Source organism: Podarcis filfolensis, assembly GCF_964270895.1.
Source record: "Podarcis filfolensis genome assembly, chromosome: 3".
In the NCBI taxonomy this organism is placed as follows: Eukaryota; Metazoa; Chordata; class Lepidosauria; order Squamata; family Lacertidae; genus Podarcis; species Podarcis filfolensis.
Window position 1 is genome coordinate 13,183,692 of NC_139606.1, and position 24,985 is coordinate 13,208,676.

At 41.9% G+C, this 24,985-nt stretch overlaps 1 protein-coding gene across 17 annotated transcripts in view; it reads left to right on the plus strand.

The window, feature by feature from the left end:
* Positions 1 to 24,985, plus strand: part of PLCB4 (phospholipase C beta 4) — a 219,254-nt gene that overhangs the window by 175,009 nt on the left and 19,260 nt on the right. For all 17 annotated transcript variants that reach the window (XM_083606846.1, XM_083606840.1, XM_083606839.1 and 14 more), the window contains 11 exons: positions 1,655 to 1,796; positions 2,717 to 2,801; positions 3,040 to 3,164; positions 4,528 to 4,579; positions 8,298 to 8,400; positions 12,852 to 13,016; positions 17,367 to 17,571; positions 18,673 to 18,761; positions 20,506 to 20,656; positions 21,527 to 21,576; positions 23,033 to 23,098. In XM_083606846.1, the coding sequence (XP_083462972.1) occupies positions 1,655 to 1,796; positions 2,717 to 2,801; positions 3,040 to 3,164; positions 4,528 to 4,579; positions 8,298 to 8,400; positions 12,852 to 13,016; positions 17,367 to 17,571; positions 18,673 to 18,761; positions 20,506 to 20,656; positions 21,527 to 21,576; positions 23,033 to 23,098 (1,233 nt within the window). The remainder of the gene's footprint in view (positions 1 to 1,654; positions 1,797 to 2,716; positions 2,802 to 3,039; positions 3,165 to 4,527; positions 4,580 to 8,297; positions 8,401 to 12,851; positions 13,017 to 17,366; positions 17,572 to 18,672; positions 18,762 to 20,505; positions 20,657 to 21,526; positions 21,577 to 23,032; positions 23,099 to 24,985) is intronic.

The following is a 24,985-nucleotide window of genomic DNA, read 5'->3' on the forward strand; positions in this document are numbered from 1 at the left end:
AAAAACCACAAGCGCCAGCCCTTTGTTGACATCAGGGGAGGAGAATGGGGGTCTCTGCCAATGTCGAGGTGGCCATTTTGACACATGCAACTGTGGCATCGTCTTTGTAGGTGGATATTAAATGCAGTGAAGAGCCCCACACAGAACAGAGATTGTCGTCATCACTCATATGACCAAGTCAAGAGTTTGAGATGGAATGTTGTGCAGGAGTTGCATGGCCTTGGTGCCATAAGAGCTGGTTAAATATCTGCCCAAAGTGGATTTCCCACCAACCTGGATCTTAAGAAAACAGACACACATACTCTGTAGCCTGATCCTGATTCAGTCTCTCCTGTCCCTAAGTTAGGGTTACCAGATGTCCCCTGTTCCCGGGGACAGTCCCCGGACAAATTCTGTCCCCAGAATGTCCCCAAATCTGTCCCTGGGAAACATGACAGTGGCAGCCTCAGCAGCCCGGAGCCAGTTGGTTCTGACCGGCTTCAGGAGCTGCCCGCTGCCCACTGCCATGGCGCCTGCCATTGTTCCTTGCTGGAACTTCTGGCGAGGAAAAATGGCGGACACCATGGCAGCGAGCAGCTCCTGAAGCCAGCCAGAGCCAACTGCACTACCAGGCTGACTCTGGGCTGCTGACTGCAGCTGCCACTGCCACTGCTGAAGGGGAACTGGGGACGTCCAACAGTAAAAGATCTCCTGCCCCCATTGTTTTGACTGATCAGGGGAGGCTTGGGAGTTGCGGGCATGTGGCTGTTGCCCAGTTTTTTTAAAAAAAACACTGCACATTTATGTTTCACAGGGTGCAAAAGAAGGCCTTTGCACCGTGCCTAGCGGAGAAACCGCCAACCTTGCACCCCTCCTGGGCAATGGCTGCCCGCCCGCAACTCCCGAGCTTCCCCCGATCTGTCAAAACAAAGGGGGAAGGGGGCAGGAGATTGAGGCTCAGGAGTCACGGGTGTGCGGTGCGCCGTTGCCCAGTCTTTTAAAAACTCTGCACATTTATGTTTCACAAGGTGCGAAAGAAGGGCCTCACCATCCCCACTACTGACTCCCTGTTGCTACTCAGCTTCAAAACAAACAAAAAAGTGTCCCTGGATTCATTGGAAAAAATCTGGTAACCATACCCTAAGTTCTGTGAGGTTTTTCCTTCATCGGGGTATTATTCCTTTCTGTCCTATTAGAGATCACTTGTTAGCCTTACGTATATAAGATTTCAAAAGACTGCTCTGTATTCTCATCCCCTGTTACCCTTGCCCCCTCTTATTCCCTTTACCCATTTGTTTATCTTTCTTCACTTCCTTCTTCCAAGAGCTACCTAAAATTTAGATCGTAAGCACTATGGAGCCAAGATAGGAACCTCTCCTCTGAAGTTGCTCTATAAAACACTGTTGGTATAACGTGAAAATTAGTAACATTGGTCATACAAGGTCACGTAATCACAGGAGGATTTTGGGTTTGTTTGTTTTTTACTCTTGACTTTCTTGCCTGTGACTTTCTTCACTGTATTTAAGCATTATGCCCATGCACTGATGCTAGAGAAGGGCTTTTCTATGCTGTTTTCCATTTGCGCTCGCTTTTAGAAATTCTGTCCAAATCCTGTCTGAACTTCTTCCCGCATGGACAAAGAAAGAAATGCTGTTTGTTGTAAATATGCTTCCAGGGTGTCATAACTGCAGAAGATGAGCAAGCATGGATGGCTTCTTACAAATATGTAGGTGCCACAACGAATATACACCCGTACTTATCAACGTTGATCAACTACGCTCAGCCTGTTAAGTTTCAAGGTTTCCATGTAGCAGAAGGTAACTATTTCTAAATATATATATATAAAATACATTTGTCCTACTCCTTACCGTGCCTCTCAAGTTCCTTCGGCTGGGGAGGGTGGGATATAAATACAAAAATATTATTATTATTATTATTATTATTATTTAAGAAAACCCCCATGTATGGCTCTTAAGATCACATTTTCCTTTCATTTTATTTCTTCCGTTGTCCACATGGAGGCACCAGATTACGAGAAGTATGATAACCTACACAGCCCTATGAATTAAAATGCTTGTATATCGCAGAGATATTGATGTACCTTTGTCTGCTTGTTCCTGTCCATTAAAACAAGGTTGGCATAAGTGCCTGAATTTTGCTTGTAATACCTACTATTTCTAAATTTCATGCCTTTTTTGGCTTTGAACCTGTCAATTGCTTAGAAAAGAAGCCTTGATTAGAGAATAGCTGAGGATCATGATCCAGATACTATTAATGTGCCATTCTGTTTCTTCAGATAAAGATGTTTATGATGAACAGCTTCTTGTAATAAATAAAAAAAGACCATGCAGGGTCAAAGGTCCAAAAGAAAAACTTTTACTAAAAGGCAAATGCTTGTTACAAAAACTTCAGGGAAAAAGCTTCAGACATATGAGGTACAAACGAAAGTAGGAGAGATTTAGAGAGCATCTCACTAAGTGCAGGAATTTATTTCTCCTGGCTCAGCGTGACCTTGAAATAGTCAAAACAATATTTGCATCAGAAATGAATCTTCTAGAATTTTCCAGCACTTTCCAGTTTCTGCCCTCAAAGACTTTAACCATGACAGTTTATACCCTGCCTTTTCCTTTATTCCGATGTTCTTGTTCACTATTAAAATTCTAGTGGGCATCGATTGTGTACTAATCCTACCACTCTCAGAACTTTACAGAAGGTTTATTTTCTGTTTTCTTTTTAGAACGCAACATTCACTACAATATGTCCTCTTTTAATGAGTCTGTTGGTCTGGGTTATTTGAAAACACACGCAATTGAGTTTGTGAAGTATCCTTGCACTGAGAGAGCTATAATGGGAATGTTTTGTCATTACCTCTGCGGAGGCTGCTTTGTGCCTAAGCAGTGCACAGTCCTTTAATAAAATACAGCAAGATGGTTGTCTGTGGAAAATGCCTTGTATGTTAGTACATAAAAAAAATACAAACCCGAAACAAAGATGTGAGCAAATGATCGTTAAGTCTATACATTGCTTGGTTATTCCATTTTCCTTAACAAACCAACACAGCTATAATAAACGGCAGATGAGTCGGATTTACCCGAAGGGAGGAAGAGTGGATTCTAGCAATTACATGCCTCAAATTTTCTGGAACGCTGGATGCCAGATGGTCTCGCTCAACTATCAGACCCCAGGTAGGCAGACGGGGCTACTGTATCTAAATTTCAAAAAAAGAAAAAAAACAGCTTGGGCAGTAACTCTCCAGCAGATGTTGTAGTCTTTGCTCCTGGCATTATTGGGGGATTCAGTCGCATGGATAAATATGAGAATGTGTGTCAAATCAGGCAGGCAATAAGATCAAGAGCAATCAATCAAACAACGAAAAAGTAAGCAAGTCTCTACATGTTCTTTTATAGGCAGGATTAATCTGTGTGGTAGTAGGGGCTCAAAGCTGTAGCCTATATAGTATATGAGTACCTTGGTTCTCGAACGTAATCCGTTCTGGAAGTCCGTTCCAAAACCAAAGTGTTCCAAAACCAAGGCTCGCTTTCCCATAGGAAGTAATGCAAAATGGATCAATCCATCCCAGACTTTTAAAAACAACCCCTAAAACAGCAATTTAACCTGAATTTTACTATCTAACAAGACCATTGTTCCATAAAATGAAAGCAATAGACAATATACTGCAGTCACTCAATCAATCAATCAATCAATCAATCAGTAGCTGAACTTCAACCCTAAAAAAGCTCAACTTTGGGGTAAAATCATAAAAAAGGCTCAACAACTTCAATCTTAAAAAAAGGTGGCCCTTTGGTTGGCCCTCATGGCCCTTCACTTCATCAAATCTGGCCCTCTTTGGAAAAAGTCTGGATGCCACTGGAGTCCATCAACCATTTGCCATTCTCCTCTGGTAGGAACTTTACATAGTCGCATATATAAATAGTCTTTTCTGCTCCATTGGGATTTCGGCACCCAGAATATGCTTACCATCTCAATGGTTCAGTGTAAGGTTATCTGTGGAGAGCTATCAGTTTCTACCACTGCATGATGGAGGGGGCTTCTAGGCCACGACTGTAGAGATACACAGCTTCTGAGTGGCTACAAGTGCCCAGCACAGGACTCTGGCATAATCAGGGCTGGGTGCTTCTATCCACTACCCAGAGAGGCATCTAAATGAAGGTTGGAGGAGAAGAAGACTACCACTCAGGCAGACTTTGCATCTAACCATAGCAGAATCAAATGAAACGTCCTTCTCTGAAAAAGAAGAATCCAAGAAATTGAAGCTTCTCCATGGGCTGCACTTCATTGCTCCCATGTCAACTGTCATGACATGATGCAGTTTGGAAAAATAATCTGTGAATGTATTTTACATTGCTAAAGCATTGTAAGCCGCATTAAGTGTTCCTGTATCTCAGAATTTAGTATTTTCGCTGAACACATGAGGCATTTTAGTTTAACTGGCTATCAAGGACAAATTCTTTCCCTTAGATTAAGAAGGCTGTTCAAGCTTGGTATTGTTCAGGAACAAGGTGCTAAACTATTTTTGTCTCTTGACAGATTTAGCAATGCAGTTGAATCAGGGGAAATTTGAATATAATGGGTCGTGCGGGTGAGTAACGATTTAAACTATTAGCATTATGTGGAGCTATGTTACTTTTAATTATGTGCTACAAATGAAAAACAGGATGTAGAGATGAGGTTCTCTGTTCTTTTTTTATGAAAGGGAGCTGAAAGATCTGGACCTTTTCAGACTTGGGAGAAAGAGGCTAAGGAACCTTGGAATAATGCTCTATAAATAACAGGAGGCGGATCAGAGCAGTACAGAAGGGAGATTTAGGCTGCAATCTTATATATACCTTCCTACCTGGGAATAAGTATCACACTGAACTCAATGGGGCTTCTCAGTAGACATGTATAAGATTGCACTGTTACTCGTGCTAAAGATTATCCTCAATGATGAAAGAGCAATTCATTGTCTAGCAGATTTAGGCTGGAATTTTAAAATATAATTGAAGTAGAATCCTTAGGCTACTTTTCCTAGAGCCACCACAAAATCAAAATATCTAATAAAGATTTAAAACAGAGTGGAACAGGTTTGTATTTCTCTGTTTTTCTTTAAGACTATGTATTATATTCTTGGAATGCATTGAGTTACAACCATTATTTTAAAAAGCTTTAAAAAGAATAAATAGGAGCTATAACAAAAACAAACAAACAAACAGAGCCATGTAAATATATGAACATTTCAGTAACAGCCACGTTTATGATTCAACTCATTTCTGTTGAATTGCTTAAGATCAATAGAATGTTGCACTGCAACGATCTAAAAAACTGTGTGCATTAAGGTTATATAAATATAACCCTTTTTGCATTTATTAATTGATATTTTATTGGGGGAAAATCAAATATAAAGCAGTAAAGTGATACAAAAAGAAGGGGAAAAAACAAAACACAGAACTGTGTAAAGGAAAAAAGAATTATATGAATATATACAAAAAATACCCTAACCCATACATTCTTTTATAAATTTGATATTATTATCCTAATACTACTCTACTACATTTTGTATAAATTTATTCAAAATATTGTTGTATTTATCCAAGCAGAGTCTATATCTGCAAGCAGTCTGTTCGTAGGTTGCAAATCTTATCATATTACCAATCCACTGATTAAAGGAGATCATATTTTTACTTTCCCAGTTTATCAATATCAGCCTCTTGGCTACCATTCCATTTTTTGTTCCACAGTTGTTAATTTCCATATAGTATGTATTTGGTTAAGAGGAATATTCTCTGCCAATAACTTTAGTTTATATAGACATAACCTGATCACCACAGCCTAGTTAAGTGATATAAAGTCAATTACAGCAGCATACACATTGGATTGCCTTATAAATAAGATGAGCCACTTCTCAAAAACTAAAAATAAAAATCAGGAAATTACTTAGCTCGTTTCATAGGCGATCTAAATTCAAACCGCCACACTCATAGCACCACTGGTGTCTGCGTTGCATTGCATAGGAGGTGAAAAAAATCAACATCTCCAAGAACAGCTGGGGCAGCACAAATACTCCTACCTAAACTGAGGCAAGAGTGTAGGTTCTTATCTGAGCCAGAGAAGAATTTGAAAGCTCATCTTGTTGACTTCCTTTTGGAGACAAGCATTTTGAGCTCCCGATTTTTAGAATCACTGATTGCATCTATATGCTAAGGTGGGGCTGAATAGGCTACAGAGGACTTGCCAATGTTTGCAATAAATATATTTTTCTCTTTTAATCTCTCCTATGTGTACATATGAATATGTCCTGACTCCTAATTCTGTCAAAAAAGAACAGATTGCAGACAAGTTACTAATAGTTCACTTCTCTTTTGCTTCTGCATGCATGCACACTCTCACTCATTTAATGATCAAAGCCTATTGTAGACATGATCAGTTGATGTTGAATTATCTTGCCTTTGGAGTTGTTTGAATGGGGGTGGCGGGGGGTGGCGGGGGGTAGTTGCATGCTGGGAGAGAGAGAAAAGGCTGACATGAATCCTAAGAAAAAGACTTATATTGAGCAGTCATTGTTCAGGACTTAACTGGCAAATATAATAAAAATTTGCAAGGATGCATCCCTTTGCTGACAGAAGGCTCTTCAACCAACCAGAGGCTGTTGTTGTTTAGTTGTTTAGTCGTGTCCAACTCTTCGTGACCCCATGGACCAGAGCACGCCAGGCACTCCTGTCTTCCACTGCCTCCTGCTGTTTGGTCAAACTGATGTTAGTAACTTCAAGAACACTGTCCAACCATTTCGTCCTCTGTTGTCCCCTTCTCCTTGTGCCCTCAATCTTTCCCAGCATCAGAGTCTTTTCCAGGGAGTCTTCTCTCCTCATGAGGTGGCCAAAGTATTGGAGCCTCAGCTTCACGATCTGTCCTTCCAGTTAGCACTCAGGGCTGATTTCCTTAAGAATGGATAGGTTTGATCTTCTTGCAGTCCATGGGACTCTCAAGAGTCTCCTCCGGCACCATAATTCAAAAGCATCAATTCTTTGGCGATCAGCCTTCTTTATGGTCCAGCTCTCACTTCCATACATCACTACTGGGAAAACCATAGCTTTAACTATATGGACCTTTGTCGGCAAGGTGATGTCTCTGTCCCTTCATGGATCACTGCCTTGCCGTGGTGAAGGGGCTTGAATAACTCAGAGAAGCTATGAGCTATGCCGTGCAGGGCCACCCAAGTTGGACAGGTCATAGTGGAGAGTTTTGACCAAACGTGATCCACCTGGAGCAGGAACTGGCAAGCCACTCCAGTATCCCTGCCAAGAAAACTCCATGGACAAAGACAACAGGCATATATAAAAAAAAACAGAGTCAAACAGGGAGGAAGGCCATTTCCCCCCTATTCCCTCTTTCCTCCTGCAGTCATGCACCTCTCAAGTTGTTCTGATGGTCCCCCAACTCTTTGAAGCAGATCTGCATAAAGCTGCAGGGGGAGGAGGGAAATCAGAGAAAAGTGTCTCCCTGTTCCAGGATTAGAAGCCTCCACTGAACCATGGCGCCTTCTGTCAATGGATGAACACCGTAAGATTCAACCCACAATATTTGCATGCAATTCCAGAAGTTACCAAAAAGTTGCATCAGTTTTGAGCCGCCGCTGTCTTACAAATAAACTCAATTGCAATAGGCTCTTTGGTGCAATATAAATTCCACTGTGGTACATAGCTGCTTCATTCACCAATCAATCTTGCACCCTCTATTTAAAATCAAGTCTCATTGGCAGAAGACTTTGTACATTTGTGAGGTTTGGGTTTTTTTTAGCAAATAGGGCTCTTCCATGGATGACAGTAAGAAATCCTCTGGGGTTTTTGCTCCTAGCCAGACCTTGCCAGATTCAATTTCGTGTTCTTTATGCAAGTTAATCTAATCAGCTGAAACTTGCTGAAAATGTGAACGCTTGGGATTTGTGGTACATAGTATTAAACAAATCTTAGCTTTCTTTCTTTTGTACTTCCTCATTTGCAATACCCCTTTTCTCTTGGTGTGTATCAGAAATGAATTCCAAGTCCCATTGGATACATTCAGTAAGGTGATAAATGTATGGTGCCAGAGCACATAGATTTGAACAACACAGAGCATCTTTTCTTTAAAAATGTCATTAACCTTTTGGAAAGTTCAATTCCTGTCCTGGTCAAACTGGGGAGAAAATGTTCAAAGACTCTGTACGCGTATCCTGAAAACTTACTTTAAAAGCTTATTACTAATTGGAAACAACAATTATAATAATAAGATATAAAAGCAGTATGAAGTTTTACCTATAAAAACATGCCTTTTTTTTTTTGAAGGTATCTTCTTAAACCAGATTTTATGCGGCGCCCAGATCGAACCTTTGACCCTTTCTCTGAAACGCCTGTCGATGGTGTGATTGCAGCGACTTGTTCAGTGCAGGTAGGAGGTGCATTTGCAATGGATCAGCCAAAGGCCTGGTTGGAAAGGAATGTTTTTGCCTGGTGCCTAAAGGTGTATAATGAAGGCGCCAGGCGAACTTCCCCAGGGAGAGCATCCCACAGATGGGGAGCCACTGCAGAGAAGGCCCATTCTCGTGTTGCCACCCTCCTGACCTCTCAAGGAGGAGGCACACGAAAGAGGGCCTCGGAAGATGATCTCAGGGTCCAGGTAGGTTCATATGGAAAGAGGCGGTCCTTTAGGTATTGCGGTCCTGAGCCGTTTAAGGGTCAAGAGACCTCCAGAATGGAATGCAGTTAGACGTGGGAGGCAAAATTGGCCAAAACCAGATAGTGATGCTTTGGGTGAGAGAGTGGGCTTCCATTCATGTAAGCTGTCATGTCCTGATTTCACCTAATTATCTCCTCCCCCTGCAGCCTATTGCACCACATCCCATGACATTCTGGGGGGTTCTTGGATGCAGTTTTATAGGGGGTGTCAGGGATTATATTCTGGAGGACGGCTCTTGTGATTCTCTGATTCCAACCTAATATAACATTAATGTTGAACCTCAGCAGATCAAATGTATTCTGCAACTATGAACATAGCATTACCACTGGATGGTGACAAGCTGACAGATCTCATTAAATAGTGCCTTTTCAGAATTCTAAGAAGAAAAACTGTTCGGGGCTTTGTTTGTTACGACTAGGGTATGGGATTAATAATAATCTTAATTGCGGTCCAAAAACCCATAACATAGATTCAGGATAAAATGCAGATTCATACAGACAACCGCCCGGGAGAGGGAGACCGAGACGATATTAGTTTAGTCTTAAGTATGATGATCTTTGATACGTATGACTACCAAAATAAACTTTGCCACGGCCACTGTGATATCATTAGACTTGTCGTCCAGAAGATATTTAGTATAGCAGGCTTCAGATTTACCCGGCCGATTTGCCAGTAAGGGGTTTAATCAATAGATCCCTAGCTTGCTCATATTGTCTGCAATGCAGTAGGATATGCCTCATACAATTGACGTCCTGAGAGCATACACAGAGCCTATTCTGATAAGGGATGCCTCTCAGTTTGCCATTTAGCACTTCTGATGGAAATACATTTAATCTGGCTTTGGTAAAGAGACGCTGAAAAGTTGGTACAGACAGATTTCTAAGATATGCAGGTATCTGAAAATTGTACCCATAATGAATTCCTACTGCTATTGGGCCACAGATAACATGAGATTGAGACTGGAGATCGCTATGTGCTATGTCCCAGAGCCTTTGACTCAGAGATTCAAGGGCGGTATCATAGCCCAGATGGTACAAGAGAGAAGGTGGAATACCAATTGATGTGGCTTTTCTGATGTGGGATTATGCTTACATGTTCATCGGACATTAGTGCAGATCCTGGAGCGCTTGAGCGAAATGCCATTCTGATGCCACAAAGAGCGTTTACAATGAGGCACAAATTACAGTAATTGGGTCTCATAATTAAAAAGCTGTTATACGTGGTCAGCTCTCCAAGCTGACTTTGCAAACTGATTTACTAGCCAGAACAATTAATCTAATAATTCCCTGGTATGCATATTTAATCAGAAGCAAGCCCAGGGAGGATTACTCCCTAGAGTGTCAAGAATTGCAGTCTTAATTTTCCACTCCTCTTCTTTGCTTTTTTAGATTTTCTCAAACTTCTGAGCAGCTTTCAAAGTCGTAAATGCAACCTTATAGCAATAACCACTGAACATAACACGGGTGGGGCTGTGGTCTAAACCACTGAGCCGCTTGGGCTTGCCGATCGGAAGGTCGGCGGTTCAAATCCCCACAGTGGGGTGAGCTCCCATTGCTTTGCCCCAGCTTCTGCCAACCTAGCAGTTCAAAAGCATGCCAGTGCTAGTAGATAAATAGGTACCACTGTGGCGGGAAGGTAAACGACATTTCCATGCGCTCTGGTTTCCATCACGGTGTCCCGTTGTGCCAGAAGCGGTTTAGTCATGCTGGCCACATGACCCGGAAAGCTGTCTGTGGACAAACGCTGGCTCCCTCGGCCGGAAAGCAAGATGAACCCCATAGTTGCCTTTGACTGGACTTAATTGTCCAGGGGTCCTTTATCTTTTTTACCTCCCTTACATGCACTTGTGCATACACACAGAGAATATAAGAATCCCCAAAAGAAGCATGTTAGAATGTTGATTTCTTCCATAATGTATCATAAATCCCACAGTATGTAAAATTAAAGAAAGGGAAAGGACCCCTGACAGTTAAGTCCAGTGGTGAACGGCTCTAGGGTTGTGGCGCTCATCTCACTTTACTGGCCGAGGGAGTCGATGTTTGTCCACAGGCAGTTTTTCCGGTTCACGTGGCCAGCATGATTAAGCTGCTTCTGGTGAACCAGAGCAGTGCACAGAAACACCCTTTACCTTCCCGCCGGAGCGGTACCTATTTATCCACTTGCACTTTGACGTGCTTTTGAACTGCTAGGTTGGCAGGAGCTGGGACCGAGCAACGGGAGCTCACCCCGTCGCAGGGTTTTGAACTGCCGACCTTCTGATCAGCAAGCCCTAGGCTCTGTGGTTTAGACCACAGCGCCACCCATGTCTCCATAAACAGGCTGTTAAAATTAGTCCTGTATAGCCAACCTACCTTCGATTAGCTCAGTATATCCATTGATTTCATAACTGTTAAATGTTCGGAAAAAGTCAGAAGCCCAAGGCAGTATAAGTTCCTCAACTAAGTTTAGTCAACATTTGTCAGTGACAAAACGTGTTCTCCCTAAATGAGAGCATGTGTTGCGGTTGGGGGATACAAGCCACCCTGTTGTTGCTGGGCAGATTTGGATAAACCCAAGCCCTTAAGTGGTTAATTTGGGTTGCTGGGGAGTTTTGAATGTTGCCAATTCGGAGGAGGGGTCAGAGTCTTTAAATACAGGACGCCCAATGTTGGGCGTCCTCTTGGCTTTTTTGCACCGGATCACCCGCCCACCCTCCCTTTAATAGGGGGGGTTTCTTGATCGCTTGACCTTGCTATGCCTGTCATGGGGTCGTCTGCCTTGGAGCGGGGGCCTGGTAGGAATTTTGCCATTTGGCTGATTGGCTGATGCCATTTGGTTTTTGCCTACTGCGTAGCAAATCGTCACAACTTGTAAGGTTGGCGGTTAGGCATTGGTTAAAATTGGTTGGTGGAGGGGTAAGTGCCTACCCCTCCAATGGTGGTGCGGAAAAGGGAATTCCGTTAAAGGACTCCAGGGACTTTTCGTCCTTGTCCCTGGCATCGGACTTGGGCCGTGCAAGCCCCATAGGAACATGAGGGTGAGAAGTGAGGGACTGATGCCCAGCTTCATTTTCTCACCCAATACTTGTTTCCCACGCTGCCCTCCGTTGGAATCCGGAAGTCAGTTCTGTCCCTGGGGCAAGGACAGATAGTCATAACCAATGCCTAAGCAACCACTCACATTTTTTGTATTTTGAATAAAGTTGTGGCCAAAATTATGCCAAAAACCTTGAACAAAAATTGATGTGTGATGTGTGAATTTTTTTTGGGGGGGTGGCATTGTGGGACTCAACACGCAACAGCTCACTCATAGGAACACAAGAACCAAACTGTTTGGACGACAGAATAATAATCCCAAACATGAACTGACCGTTGGCAGTTGGCAGTTGAAAGTGCATGCGCTTACTTGCCATTAGAACGTTCGTCTACCAACACTTCTACGATTGGTTAGAATGTGCCTTGTCACATAACATGTGTTAAACCCAATACATAACAATAACTGAATGAATCACAGGTAGCTGGGGTGCCAACTTGAATAAAATATTGGGGGGGGGCCTCTAGGAGTTGGTTCCTATGGCAGGTAGCGCGCATATATGTCGATATATATCTGTATGTATGACTCAGACTAAATATCCCCTGCCCAGTGAGTTGCAGTAGTTATAGTTTTATAGTTTTCATCTGACTGAAGTGTTGTGAATCTCTATAGTTTCAGGGGGGGTTTTCCTATCTCTGTAATGTATTTTTAAAAATTGTTTTTATCAAAGATTTTTGGGTTACATAAGTACATACATCATCTCTTTTTTCATTAAAAGTCAAAGGCACTGTTCAAACACATGCGCATTTACTCTGAAGTAACTGTCTCAGTGTTTGGCAGGCCATAATGCCAAAATATATGTACAGGACTGTCACCTCAGTTAAAGTTCTTGGAGAATTCTTTTCAACTTCCAGTCTTTGAACTACCTGCAAAGAGAATACTTTAAACAATTTCCCGGTTATATTTTAGAAACCGATCTGAATTTATATGGTTTTGTTTTATGCTCTTTTTTATTACCTGCTGTATCATTTTTAATCTTTTGTACATCACTTTGGCGTTTTTAAAAGAATAAGCAGTCTATAATTGTTTTGAACTATATAAAAATGGTTTTGAATGTTAGAAGAAACAAACCTCTATGCTTTCATTTCAAGGTAATATCCGGCCAGTTTTTATCAGACAAAAAAATTGGGACGTACGTAGAAGTGGATATGTACGGCCTGCCCACCGATACAATACGTAAAGAATTTCGAACACGGATGGTGATGAACAATGGTTTGAATCCAGTTTACAATGAAGAGTCATTTGTATTCCGAAAGGTATGAAGTGTTTCAGAAGTACACTTGTTCTTTGCTTCAAAATGACCACTTTCCTAAACAAGGCTTTTCCCCCAAGAGAATAAAGTCATGCTAATGCACTCCCTTTGTTTAGAAGGCTGCACATTCATGCATTTTTATTTTTATTTTTTGTCATGGGTTAAGGCTGATTTAATCTCAGGGTGTTCTTTTTTTTTTTAAGAGAGAACTCTTCTAGCTATCTCGTGATTTTTATTTTTCTGTTTGGCTTTTCCCTCTTCTTGCTTCCTCCTCCTCCCTCTTGGAGGAACCCACCTCGTTCGGGGCTATGCCTGAGTTCCAGGTATGCAGTCTGCTCAGAATGAGCTCCAGCTGGTGAACCTCTACATCCCTTGGAGATCACAACTTGTTCCCTGCCCTGGCAGTGCCTGCTATCTTGCACTGTTCCTTCAGCCAAGAGGGCAGGTGAGATGTTGCATCCAAAAAAAACCTCAAGGTCAATGTCATTACGTGGATTAAGTCAGGAGGGTGCTGCCGCCGCCACGTCTGAGGCTAGCTCCCTCGTCCTGTGTGCATTGTGTACATTTTCCTCTCTTCCACCAAAAATGTCCTGGGCACCATTTGGTAAATTTGTTTTCAAAGATTGCTTCTTGGGGGTGCTTTTATATGTGCCGTTTTACCAATCTTTCTCGTTGTGGTGCTGGAAACAAGCAATATTTCTGAGGAACGTGTTTTCAAGATGCCTCCAAGGTCTAGTCTGAACACGTGGCTGAATGAGCTGGCATCTTCCTGAGGAAGAGATGTGGTTTTTGAAGGTTCCCTCAGGTAAAATCTTCCTGCAAGTGAATGATATCAAGAGAAAATGGTTTGACTCCAACCTTCTCACTGGTATGCTCATTCCCCACAGACACTTGCAGGGTCTTTACCATATAGGTGAGCATTCAGAAATAGCTCCTCCCCTCCCCCCCACTTGCAGGTGGAAATTGTACGGTCCATTCTAACATTTCAGGACTGCCACCTCATTCCCACCTCAATCTGCCTCAGTTTGGTGAATATTTGGGTGGAACACCTGTGCAAACCTTCAACTGTCAAAGTACTGCAAGAAAGATTTGTCAGAACTACACACGTAAATCCACCCTCAGTTGTAATCAGTGGTGTCTGTAATTTTTTTATATCCCATTCTATTTTAATTTTTTCAACTGGAGTTTCATCCAAAGTATGTGCATTAGTGGTTGCCGTCTTTGACAATGTCTCTTCTCCTTTCACTTGTTCTGTTGTCGAGAGTGCAGAACGGTTACCTGCTTTTTTCCTTCAGCAGCAGATCCTTTCGACTCGCGATCATGCCCTCTTTAATTGCATACTGCCAAATATAATTTTCCCAAATAGTTTTGCACATATGGCCAATATTTGGTCTTGTACAGGGCATTTTTTTTTTAGCCGGAACTCACTGGAACTCAGTTCTGGCACCTCTCAGGTGGGCACCATTGCCATTCTAAGAGAACAAGGGAGGTGAGTTCTGGCACCTCTTTTTCTAGAAAAAAAATAGCATTAGTCTTATAACATTTTGGAAAATGACTTAAAATAAGCACAGCACCAGAGCCCTATAGTGAGAAAATCGCCTTAGTTACACTCTAGGTCAGTGATGGCCAAACTTGGCCCTCCAGCTGTTTTGGGACTACAACTCCCATCATCCCTAGCTAACAGGACCAGTGGTCAGGGATGGTGGGATTTGTAGTCCCAAAACAGCTGGAGGGCCAAGTTGGCCATCACTGCTCTAGGCAGTAGGTTTAGGCTTCGCCATAACATGAAGCTAATGCAAACTCTTAGCAGGTAATGTCTGGATTGTGTTTTATTGTCCTCCTGTTTTTATAAAAAAAATAAAACTACAGCTGTTGTAATACATACTCTGTGTTGTCATTCCACTGTGAGATACTGGTAAGTTGTAACGTACAGTATTATTTCTCAATGCTTATGTTGGATCAGTTTTGCTGCATTTAACCATGTATATTAGGTTGGATATTTCTGAATAGTTGATTTTATTACGGTAGAAAAAGTAAATTGCACTGAGGTTGGACCATCTAACAGCCTGTTCCTATAGGACCATTGGAGGCTTCAAGCAATATTGCAGGCTGCCATAAATACAATGTAATACTGTCCTTAGTAGGTGGCCAGGAGATGGGACATTTGGCTCAATCATATAATACTGCATCTAAGACCTGTGGAGTGGATATTTTCCATTATCTTCCTCCTAAAGCCTTTATTAATCATTGCTGCCTCAACATTTGTTGTGCATTAATTTGCACTTATTGTTAAGTCTCCCAGAGGCCTGTTTTCAGGTAGAGGCAAGATATATATTTTTTAATAAATGTAATAAAGTCTCATTCCATTGTGGTTCACAAAGGCAGTTACCAGGTTGCTTTCTTCCTGGGCCTATTCTGAACCTGCTATTGCAAAATATTTTTTGAGGCAGGGAATCATTGTTGGGGGGTTCCTTCGGTGGATTGCTAATTAACAAGATTTGACATGCTAGTCTACTTTTGCTCTTCTTAATTTGGATCTGCATGTAAGTCGTGAGTCTAGCAGTGAAACCAACTGAAAACTACATTGTTTTCAATTTCCACCCCGGTTTGGGAAACTGATGGACCTCTTTCCATTTAGCTTCTCTCTATTCACAACTGATACTGATGCAAGTTAGCCAAATGGAGCATGAGTTATTATTAACTTAATAATAAAGCACACGTACAGAGAGTCCTCACCGTTAATTGTTTCTAGCTGAAGTCATATTCTCAACTGGTGGTGGGAGAGAGTTTAGGATGAAGCCCCTATTATTATTGCAAGATCCTAAGAACAGGAAGTGGAGGAGCAGCCATCAGACTTCTCATAGCAGGTCTTTCCCAGTACCAGATGGTAGAGCCTTGATTGGAGACTATTCAGTATGCCATTTGCTAATGAACACACACACACACCACACACATTCTTTCCCCGTATCTGTGACTTTGCAGTGGTTCCTGCTGGATTATCCAAACCAAATATGCAGGCAAGCATCTATCCTCTTACATGTTCCTAACCGGCTAGGTCTATTGTCTCCTTGTGGTGAAATTATTCCGAGCTGCCTAAGGGCCAACCAACACCAGAAATCAAGAGAATAAACACAATGATAGACACCAGACACACAGGCTTGTGAATCGATTGCAGTGGGAGAACTGCCTAGGCTCTGACAATGGGCAGCGACTGACTAGAGCAATCAATAGGTAGACAAAGCAGAGTGGTCCTTCGAGTGGGGAACTTATTGACAGATTGTGGCTAGAGTTGGTCAAGCAACTGAACTACAAAATTGGAAAGTCCTTTTACCAGGTGTCCTTGGCTAGCATCAGAAGACACCAAAGCTCTCAGGAACATTGGTGGTTGTGCACTGATCACATGACCCATATCTGAAAGATAGAGGACCCGTTTTGTTTTCTTTAAGCAGTCCTCAAAGGCAGAAAAGCCTATTCAAATCAAACTTTGCAAGGTGGCTGAGGAATTTCTGTTGTTGAGACGTATATATAGAAAAGGGCTTGTTTCTCTCACACACATAGCAGAGTAACACACCTCATTAGGTAGCCACTTACACTGCAGCCTTTCAGGGCAGTGCCTCTATAAATGAAGATTGCAAAGTAACCACTTCACACATTCCTAGGCATTCCAGAATTGATTCTGTTGCCTCTGCAGATGCAGCCTTTAGTAGGAAGGTGCTGTGAAAATATAAAGGAGTGATCGAACTCTCCTACCTTGAATGATACTGCTCTTGGGTATCCTCAAGTAAATTCTTCTTCCCCTCCAAGAGAGAGAGAGAGAGAGAGAGAGAGAGAGAGAGAGAGAGAGAGAGAGAGAGAGAGAGATTGGACCTACTGAGAAATTTCATTCATTATGGCAATGAGAGAACTATTTACTTTGACTAAGTTCTTAGGGTGAAAAGTTTAGAAGTGGTTATTCCCTAATTAGGGCCCTATGGAGGCCTCCTAACTTTTCACTCTTTTTTGTCCCCTTTGGTGGTGACAATGCTGATCTTGTATTTAGTGTTTTTATGTGTGTGTTTTTAAGAGATTGATATTTTTAGATTGCTTATATATATTTGAGCAAGAAGTGGGAGAGCTCCTCTGCTTTGAAGCTCTTTTCATGGCCATCACTCCCACTGTTTGTATGCTCTTGTTTAAATTTAATACACAGCACCTCGAAATGTACTTCTGGTATGGAGCCTATTATTGCGGAGGTTAAATCAGGCAGCACTTCTCTCATATGACTGCATTAGAATGAACAGGATTCCTGGATTCCTTCAAATTGCAGGCTGTGTCCTCTTGCAATGATCAATAACCAACTTTGCACACTTCTTAGGTCATTCTGCCAGACCTTGCAGTCTTGAGGATAGCTGTTTATGATGACAACAACAAACTGATTGGCCAAAGGATCCTGCCTCTGGATGGTCTTCAGGCAGGTTACAGACATATTTCTCTTCGAAATGAAGGCAATAAACCATTATCTCTGCCAACCGTCTTCTGCAACATTGTACTCAAAACTTACGTGCCTGATGGCTTTGGAGGTAAAAAAATCAAATTGTTGATGGAAACTGAGGGTTTGGGTATGCAAGAATTAAGAATATACTTGAAGAGGCTTCTCACAGTCCTAAAGATCCTAAACATTTCTTAGTGTTAACATAAAACAATGGGTGCAAAAACATTGTGATTAGATGCAAACTAAGTTATTTGCATTTAGGTCCCTTTGAAATCTATGTGAAAAATGAATAATGCTTAACTTGAAATCAATGGAACTTAAATGCAACTAGCTTAGGGTGCAGCCAATCCTGTGCATTTAAATGGTTGTTCAAATATATAGTCTTGGGTCCATCCTAAGACTCATAGTCTTGGAACGGCTTGTGTCTTCAACTACTATCTAATTCTTTAGGCATCATTCTTGATCCCACTCACCTCGGAGTAGGCCCCATTAAATTCAATAGAATTTACTTCTGGGTAGACATGGTTTGAATTGCACTGTTAATATAGAGGCCATGTGTGATCCCCAGAACCCATTTGTGATGCCCACAGATTTTCCCATTAATTCTGAGAGACTGACGTTTGGTTTGGATACCAGTCCTAGATTACCTAGAGAGCACGGAACAGGTTTAGTTTCTACCTCGGCGGTGTCCCCAAGCAAAGCCAATTATTTTCTACTATAGAAATGAATGGCTTCCATTGAGTTGCATGGAAATAGTACAGTTCTTGTGGGGACAGGTGGGACAATGTTGCAGTGAAGGTGAAACGTGCCTGTTGTTCTTCCTGCTGGCTTGCCAACCACCACTAACAGGTGAGAGCTGAATGCAGGGTGAGACCAAAGGTGGACAAACCCCAGAAGGAGCACAGTGTGTCCCCACTAGAGGTCCTACCCTCCCGTAACATCCCACACACCTCTGGATTATAGCCATACAAAATGATGGTGCAATCCTTCCTCACATGGGGAGAATTGGACGTATGCTTCTGCATCTCCTCCCAAGGATAGTGTGGCTCTCCACTTGATTAGTCCATGATGAAGAGGTCGTTAGTTTCTAACAAAATGAAGCCTAGAGTCTTAGTAGAAATTCCATGGCAAATGCTGAAGGGATCTGAAGTGGCAAATAGCTTGACTACTTATTTGAAATTTCTTTTAGACATCGTCGATGCCTTGTCAGATCCAAAGAAATTTTTATCCGTCATGGAGAAAAGAGCAGACCAGATGAGAGCTATGGGAATTGAAACAGTAAGTAGTAATTAACTGCGGGTATGAAAAAAGATTTGCATTTTTTACTTAAAGCCTCTCTGCCTGGAAGATTTAAAAGATGAGAATAACTGACAAGATTAGCCAACTTTTTATTTGCAAAATTTAGGTAAGCTCCACCATTACTATGTATAGGCCAGAGGTGTAGGTTTACATTACTGTATATAATAATTGCATTATTGTGCTTGTTTATATTTTGCAACATAGGCAATGTGTAAGGTCACCTGTGGTAACTGAGAATGTCTTGCTTAATATTTGAAACAGAGATCTCATGCTTTCACCAATAAGTTGTTGACTATATTATGATGAAATTTCCAGTGCACAACAATATCTTCTACCCCTGTTCCTTGGACATAAGATTCTTAAGGATTTCATTGCAACAGTACAGCCAGTGGTTTGCATCTCTGTTGCTTAAATGTCATGCAAATGATGTGGAACCCTGAAAAACACACACACAACTTCTGCAGTCCAAAATTGGTTGCCAATTTTACCAAGAGTTTTGCTCTTAGCCCATAAAAATATCCATTTGGATATGGGCTAGAGGCTGCCAATGTCCCTACAGATGCTAGCAGCTACACTTCCAGAACCAGAAGGGGGATTCCCCAGGCCACGCGGCTGTTTGAAAGGGGGTAAGCCCTGGCCACCTGGATTGGCTGGCCGGGGGCCATGATGTGGCTGGGGACTCCCAGATGACGTGGGAACTAAGGCCAGCCCCCGCCGTGTACGGAGACCATGTGGTCTGACCGCAACATCATCCCACCCGGAAGTGGAGCCGTCTTCTTATACATTTAAAACATTTTCAGTTTCTATACATCTGGGACTACTTGGTCTCACACCTGGTTTCCCATTTTTCTTTTTGTTCTATTACATATAATTACATTTTTCGAGTCTATTTTATCTCCTTTTTAACCTTAAATCATATTGCATTATAAGTGTTATAACAATCTTGCTAACGTTTTTAAGTATCTACAGTGGTCTTTAAGATACATTGGTACCTCAGGTTAAGTACTTAATTCATTCTGGAGGTCCGTTCTTAACCTGAAACTGTTCTTAACCTGAAGCACCACTTTAGCTAATGGGGCCTTAAACTGCCACCGTGCTGCCGGAACACGATTTCTGTTCTCATCCTGAAGCAAAGTTCTTAACCTGAAGCACTAATTCTGGGTTAACAGAGTGTGTAACCTGAAGCATATGTAACTTGAAGCGTATGTAACCCGAGGTACCACTGTATTCTATAAATTTTCCCCACTCTTGACTAAATTTTTTTATCATCTTGGTGTCTGATCTTCAAAAGCTTGCCCTTTTCACATCATCCAGTTTCGAACTGGTGGCACATGCCCTTCTGGCTTGCACTCTTTATAAAGACTTGAGGAATGAGATTATCACCCCTCTCTTATTGTCCATTCCGGGTTGCCCAACCACTGCCACAGTGTCCTTTCTCTTGGCAGATCAAGACGAGCAGGTGACAGCAAAGGTTGCAAGGTTTTTAGCTGGGGCAATCAGAATAAGATCCACTATCTGACTATTGATTCAAAACCCTAAAATGAATTTTATATAATTGACTTTCTGTTCTTTGTATATCACATTGTTGTTTTATTGCTATGGCCGATGGCTGACACAAATAAAGATTCATTCATTCATCATCCAGTTTCCTTTGGCTGATATTATCCTGAAGTTCAGATTTGTCGGTGGTCTTTTTACAAGAAGAACCCTTGTTTTCTTGCAGAGTGACATAGCTGATGTTCCCAATGATACCTCAAAGAACGACAAGAAAGGCAAAGCTAATAACCCCAAAGCAAACGTCACTCCTCAGACTAGTTCCGAACTTAGACCAAATACCACTTCTGGGGTAGGGCCTGGAATGGAAACTAAGAAAGGTAAACTCGCATCTGAAGGATTTCAAAGATTTCTCGCTATATTCCATTTCTCCTGGAGAAATGAATGAAGGTGCTTCAGCAGAATGTGGTGGGGTGGATGTTTTTTAAATAGAGAGCATTTTCAGTGACGACACCCTACTTGTGGAATGATCTTCACACCTGGCTTGCCTAACTTCTATGTAAGTGGCGCCCAGCAGAATATTATTAATAATAATAATAAAGTGACAAAACATCAAACATTAAAAACTTCTCAAAACAGGGCTGCCTTCAGATGTCTTCTAAAAGTCAGATAGTTGTTTATTTCCTTGACATTTGATGGGAGGGCGTTCCACAGGTCGGGCGCCACCACCAAGAAGGCCCTCCACCTGGTTCCCTCTAACCTCACTTATTGCAGTGAGGGAACCACCAGAAGGCCCTTGGCGCTGGACCTCAGTGTCAGGGCTGAACGATGGGGGTGGAGACGCTGATTCAGGTATACTGGACTGAGGCCGTTTAGGGCTTTAAAGGTCAGCACCAACACTGTGAATTGTGCTCAGAAACGTACTGGGATCCATTGTAACTGACTGAGCACTTTTTTTTTATTTTCCTAGAAATGTTCCTTTTAAAAACATGTTCAGTGCTTTTCATACCCTAAGCTCTATTGTTTTCCTCTTTGGAATAAATTCTAAAACACCCCAATAACTTAATTGGTCCTGGGTGGTGTACAAACACTAGAAATAAATATAGTTCGTATTAAGTAGGAGTGTAAAGCATATTTTACAGTAATCCACACACCTTTTCAGCAAGTCTTAGATAGCTCAATTAAATGCTATTAAAATTACTGCTGCTGATATTAAAATGGTATCAATGCATTTGTTTTCTTTCTTTAAGGTATAGACCTTATTCCTCAAATAAAGATAGAGGACTTGAAGCAAATGAAGGTATGTGTATGCAAAAACCTAGCAAGATTTTCTAAAGCTTAGGGAACATAATACAGTGGTACCTCTGGTTACGAACTTAATTTGTTCCAGAGGTTTGTTCTTAACCTGAAACTGTTATTAACCTGAGGTACCACTTTAGCTAATGGGGCTGCCGCTGCCGCTGCATAATTTCTGTTCTCATCCTGGGGCAAAGTTCTTAACCCGAGGTACTATTTCCGGGTTAGCGGAGTCTGTAACCTGAAGTGTTTGTAACCCGAGGTACTACTGTATGTTAAATTGTTTACCATAGGGTAAAATTGCCCTTGAAACTGAAACCTTGTGGAAGACTCAGCATGAATCATAAGCCTATAATTCTCAAAAAAAACCAGACTTGCCTCTCTACCACAGGACTGCTTGCTTATTAGATCCTTAACCAACAGGTCTTTTACATTTTCATTGGCCTCTCTCTAGCCCCTTGAGAATTTCAAAGTCAATTGACATTATTGATATTCTCTGGAGTATCAAAAATCCATCCCACGCTACACTGGGCCAAGTTTATCACCCCTCTGCCTTTCAGTAAGTGCCAATAACCTACTGTGTTGAGAAACCAAGAGTACAATTGTGCCCCACACACTCTGCCTCACCAGACACTATTGGGTTTTGCATTTCTCTGCACCTAGAAAACTAAGGCAATCTTTCATCACAGTTTGGCATTGGCCAGGGGCAGGTTAGGAGTTATTAGAAACAGGAAACCTTCCTCTTTCCCTTCCCTCCTGGCATTTTCCTGATTGGTTTCTACTGTACTATAAATTGGAAAATGGTAAGACATACAAGGAGGGATGCAGGTGGCACTGTGGGTTAAACCACAGAGCCTAGGACTTGCCGATCAGAAGGTGGGCGGTTTGAATCCCCACGACGGGGTGAGCTCCTGTAGCTCGGTCCCTGCTCCTGCCAACCTAGCAGTTCGAAAGCACGTCAAAGTGCAAGTAGATAAATAGGTATTGCTCCGGCGGGAAGGTAAACAACGTTTCTGTGCGCTACTCTGGTTCGCCAGAAGTGGCTTAGTCATGCTGGCCACATGACCTGGAAGCTGTCTGCAGACAAACGCCGGCTCCTCAGCCAGTAAAGTGAGATGAGCGCCACAACCCCAGAGTCGGCCACGACTGGACCTAATGGTCAGGGGTCCCTTTACCTTTACCTTTACCTAAGACATACAAGGACTACTTGAACAAGCCAGTTGTCTCCACCCCCAGGTCTCCACCTCAGATTCCTCCGTACATTGGTCAGTAATATACACAACATGGTATTGTATGTCAGCTACCCAATGTTTAAATGTGGTAATGCATTTATAACATATCTTTTAAGTCAAGAGAAATGTTTCTGGGTGCTGTTCTCTGAATTCTTGTGACTTCAGATGTATCTGAAGGGAAATTAATCCAAGTTTGTTTTTTGTTGTGTTTTTTTAAATGTGGGGCAGGCATACATAAAGCATTTGAAAAAACAGCAGAAAGAGCTCAATGCTTTGAAGAAGAGACATGCAAAGGTACAGGAATTTTCAAAGCAAGTTTTTAATAGAGTATTTTGCGCCACTTTTCTGTTTTGAGAGATGGAGTGGGAGAGCTGGGAAATGATTGGTTGTTATGATCAGTTGCAAAATTGTTGGTTCAGATAACCCACTAAGGTTAATTATAACAGCTAAATGGAGCAGCGTTTCCCAGCTCAAGCTGTGGGTCTCCATGTGTCTACTGAATTGCATCTGTCCCTCAGCCTAAACCACTTTTAAGTAGGTGAGGCTCAGTCACCATATCAAAACTAGCTAAACCTACTTACAAGTTTTCTTTTAGAACAAACAAACTGTACTATATAGCATAAAGTGTCATGATCTGTGTTGCTTCCTGGAATATGTTCTTTCCCCCTCCACGAGGAAAGGAAAATCTCCAGGAATCAAACATGATGGCAAGAAGAGAATACATGGAATTTGTGGTGTTCCCCGCCCCCCAGATGTGATGTCATTCAGACACCTCCCACATTATATTGAGGTGATACTGTGATCCCTTCATGAGAACTATATGGCAAGAAACATGGCCTAAGAACTCACAATAATATTCGGAAGAAAACACAAATAAATGAGGTCCTGTAAAATCCAAAAGAGAATTGTAGAGATCGGGATGGAAATAGATGTAGGAAGAGTTTCTAACTTTAGAACATGCCCCCCTCCCAAATTCTTTTTTTGAATTCTACAGTACCCACAGAAAAACAGAAAGCACAGCCCTTTATCCTTTTTCATCTCAGGTATTCCTTTAGTCCGGATTCTCTGTGGATGTCTAACTTTGTCAAAATTACCTCCTCCTCCTTTCTCTAAGCAGTTGCTCTAATGTTCCTTAAGCAGCATGTATATCCCTCGATAAAGCTGACAGCTTAATGATGCTGTTCAGATTCACTTTTCTTTGAAATCTCTCTGGAACAGCAATGTCTGAGCTTTGTTCTGGGCGTAAATCATAGGCACTATGTGCGATTCATTTCCCAGAAGTGTTGTCAACTTATTTTGGAATTCAGGTTTATATTTTAATACTTGAACTTCAAAGTGTTGGCCAACATTCACTTTCTCTCACATTAAAATGAGTGAGAAATTCTCCTTTGAGATTTTGTAAAGGACTCTGCATGGATTAAGTTATATGAAATGTGACAGGAGTGCCTGGCGTGCTCTGGTCCATGGGGTCACAAAGAGTCGGACACGACTAAATGACTAAACAACAACAACATATTATCATACAAAGATGTGTTATGAAGAGGCAACTGCAAACTGATTCATAATTAGTGACATCAAAAGTAACAGCTTGGTGTCCTGCATTTCTGCTTCAATCTGAATTGGCACAAATTGGCTAACATCAGCAACTAAAACTGAAATATACTCGGAGTCGAGAGTGGATTTCATGCTCTTTATTCAGCTCATAGTGGTGAAGAGGAGGAATGGAAGTTCCCCCAGAATGTCTGCTTTACATACATTATTTACACAATGGGCCCCACGTGATTGGTTAATTCCGGGATTCACCTGTGGGCCAATCAGGTTGCGGATTCACTTCCACCTGGAGCTGGATTGGGTGACTCCTGTGGACCAATCAGGCTGCTGCATTCTGGACCCTATTGTTCTAGGACCAATCAGACTGCTGCATTCTGAATCCTATTCAACTCAGTATATAACAAAAACCAAAGAGGGTTTTTAAAGGGACATAAAACAAGACAGAGAACACTTGGCATAAAAATCATGGATGGACTGATATTGGTATATAGTATCCCCAGTGTGTACAGCATTTTACGCCCTACAAGGGGAAAGGGGGAGAAAGGGAAGCAATATGAGGACAGGTCTAAACAGAGGAAGTTATTTACACATAGATGGGCTTAGTAACAGGTCTGATTATAATAGAGCATT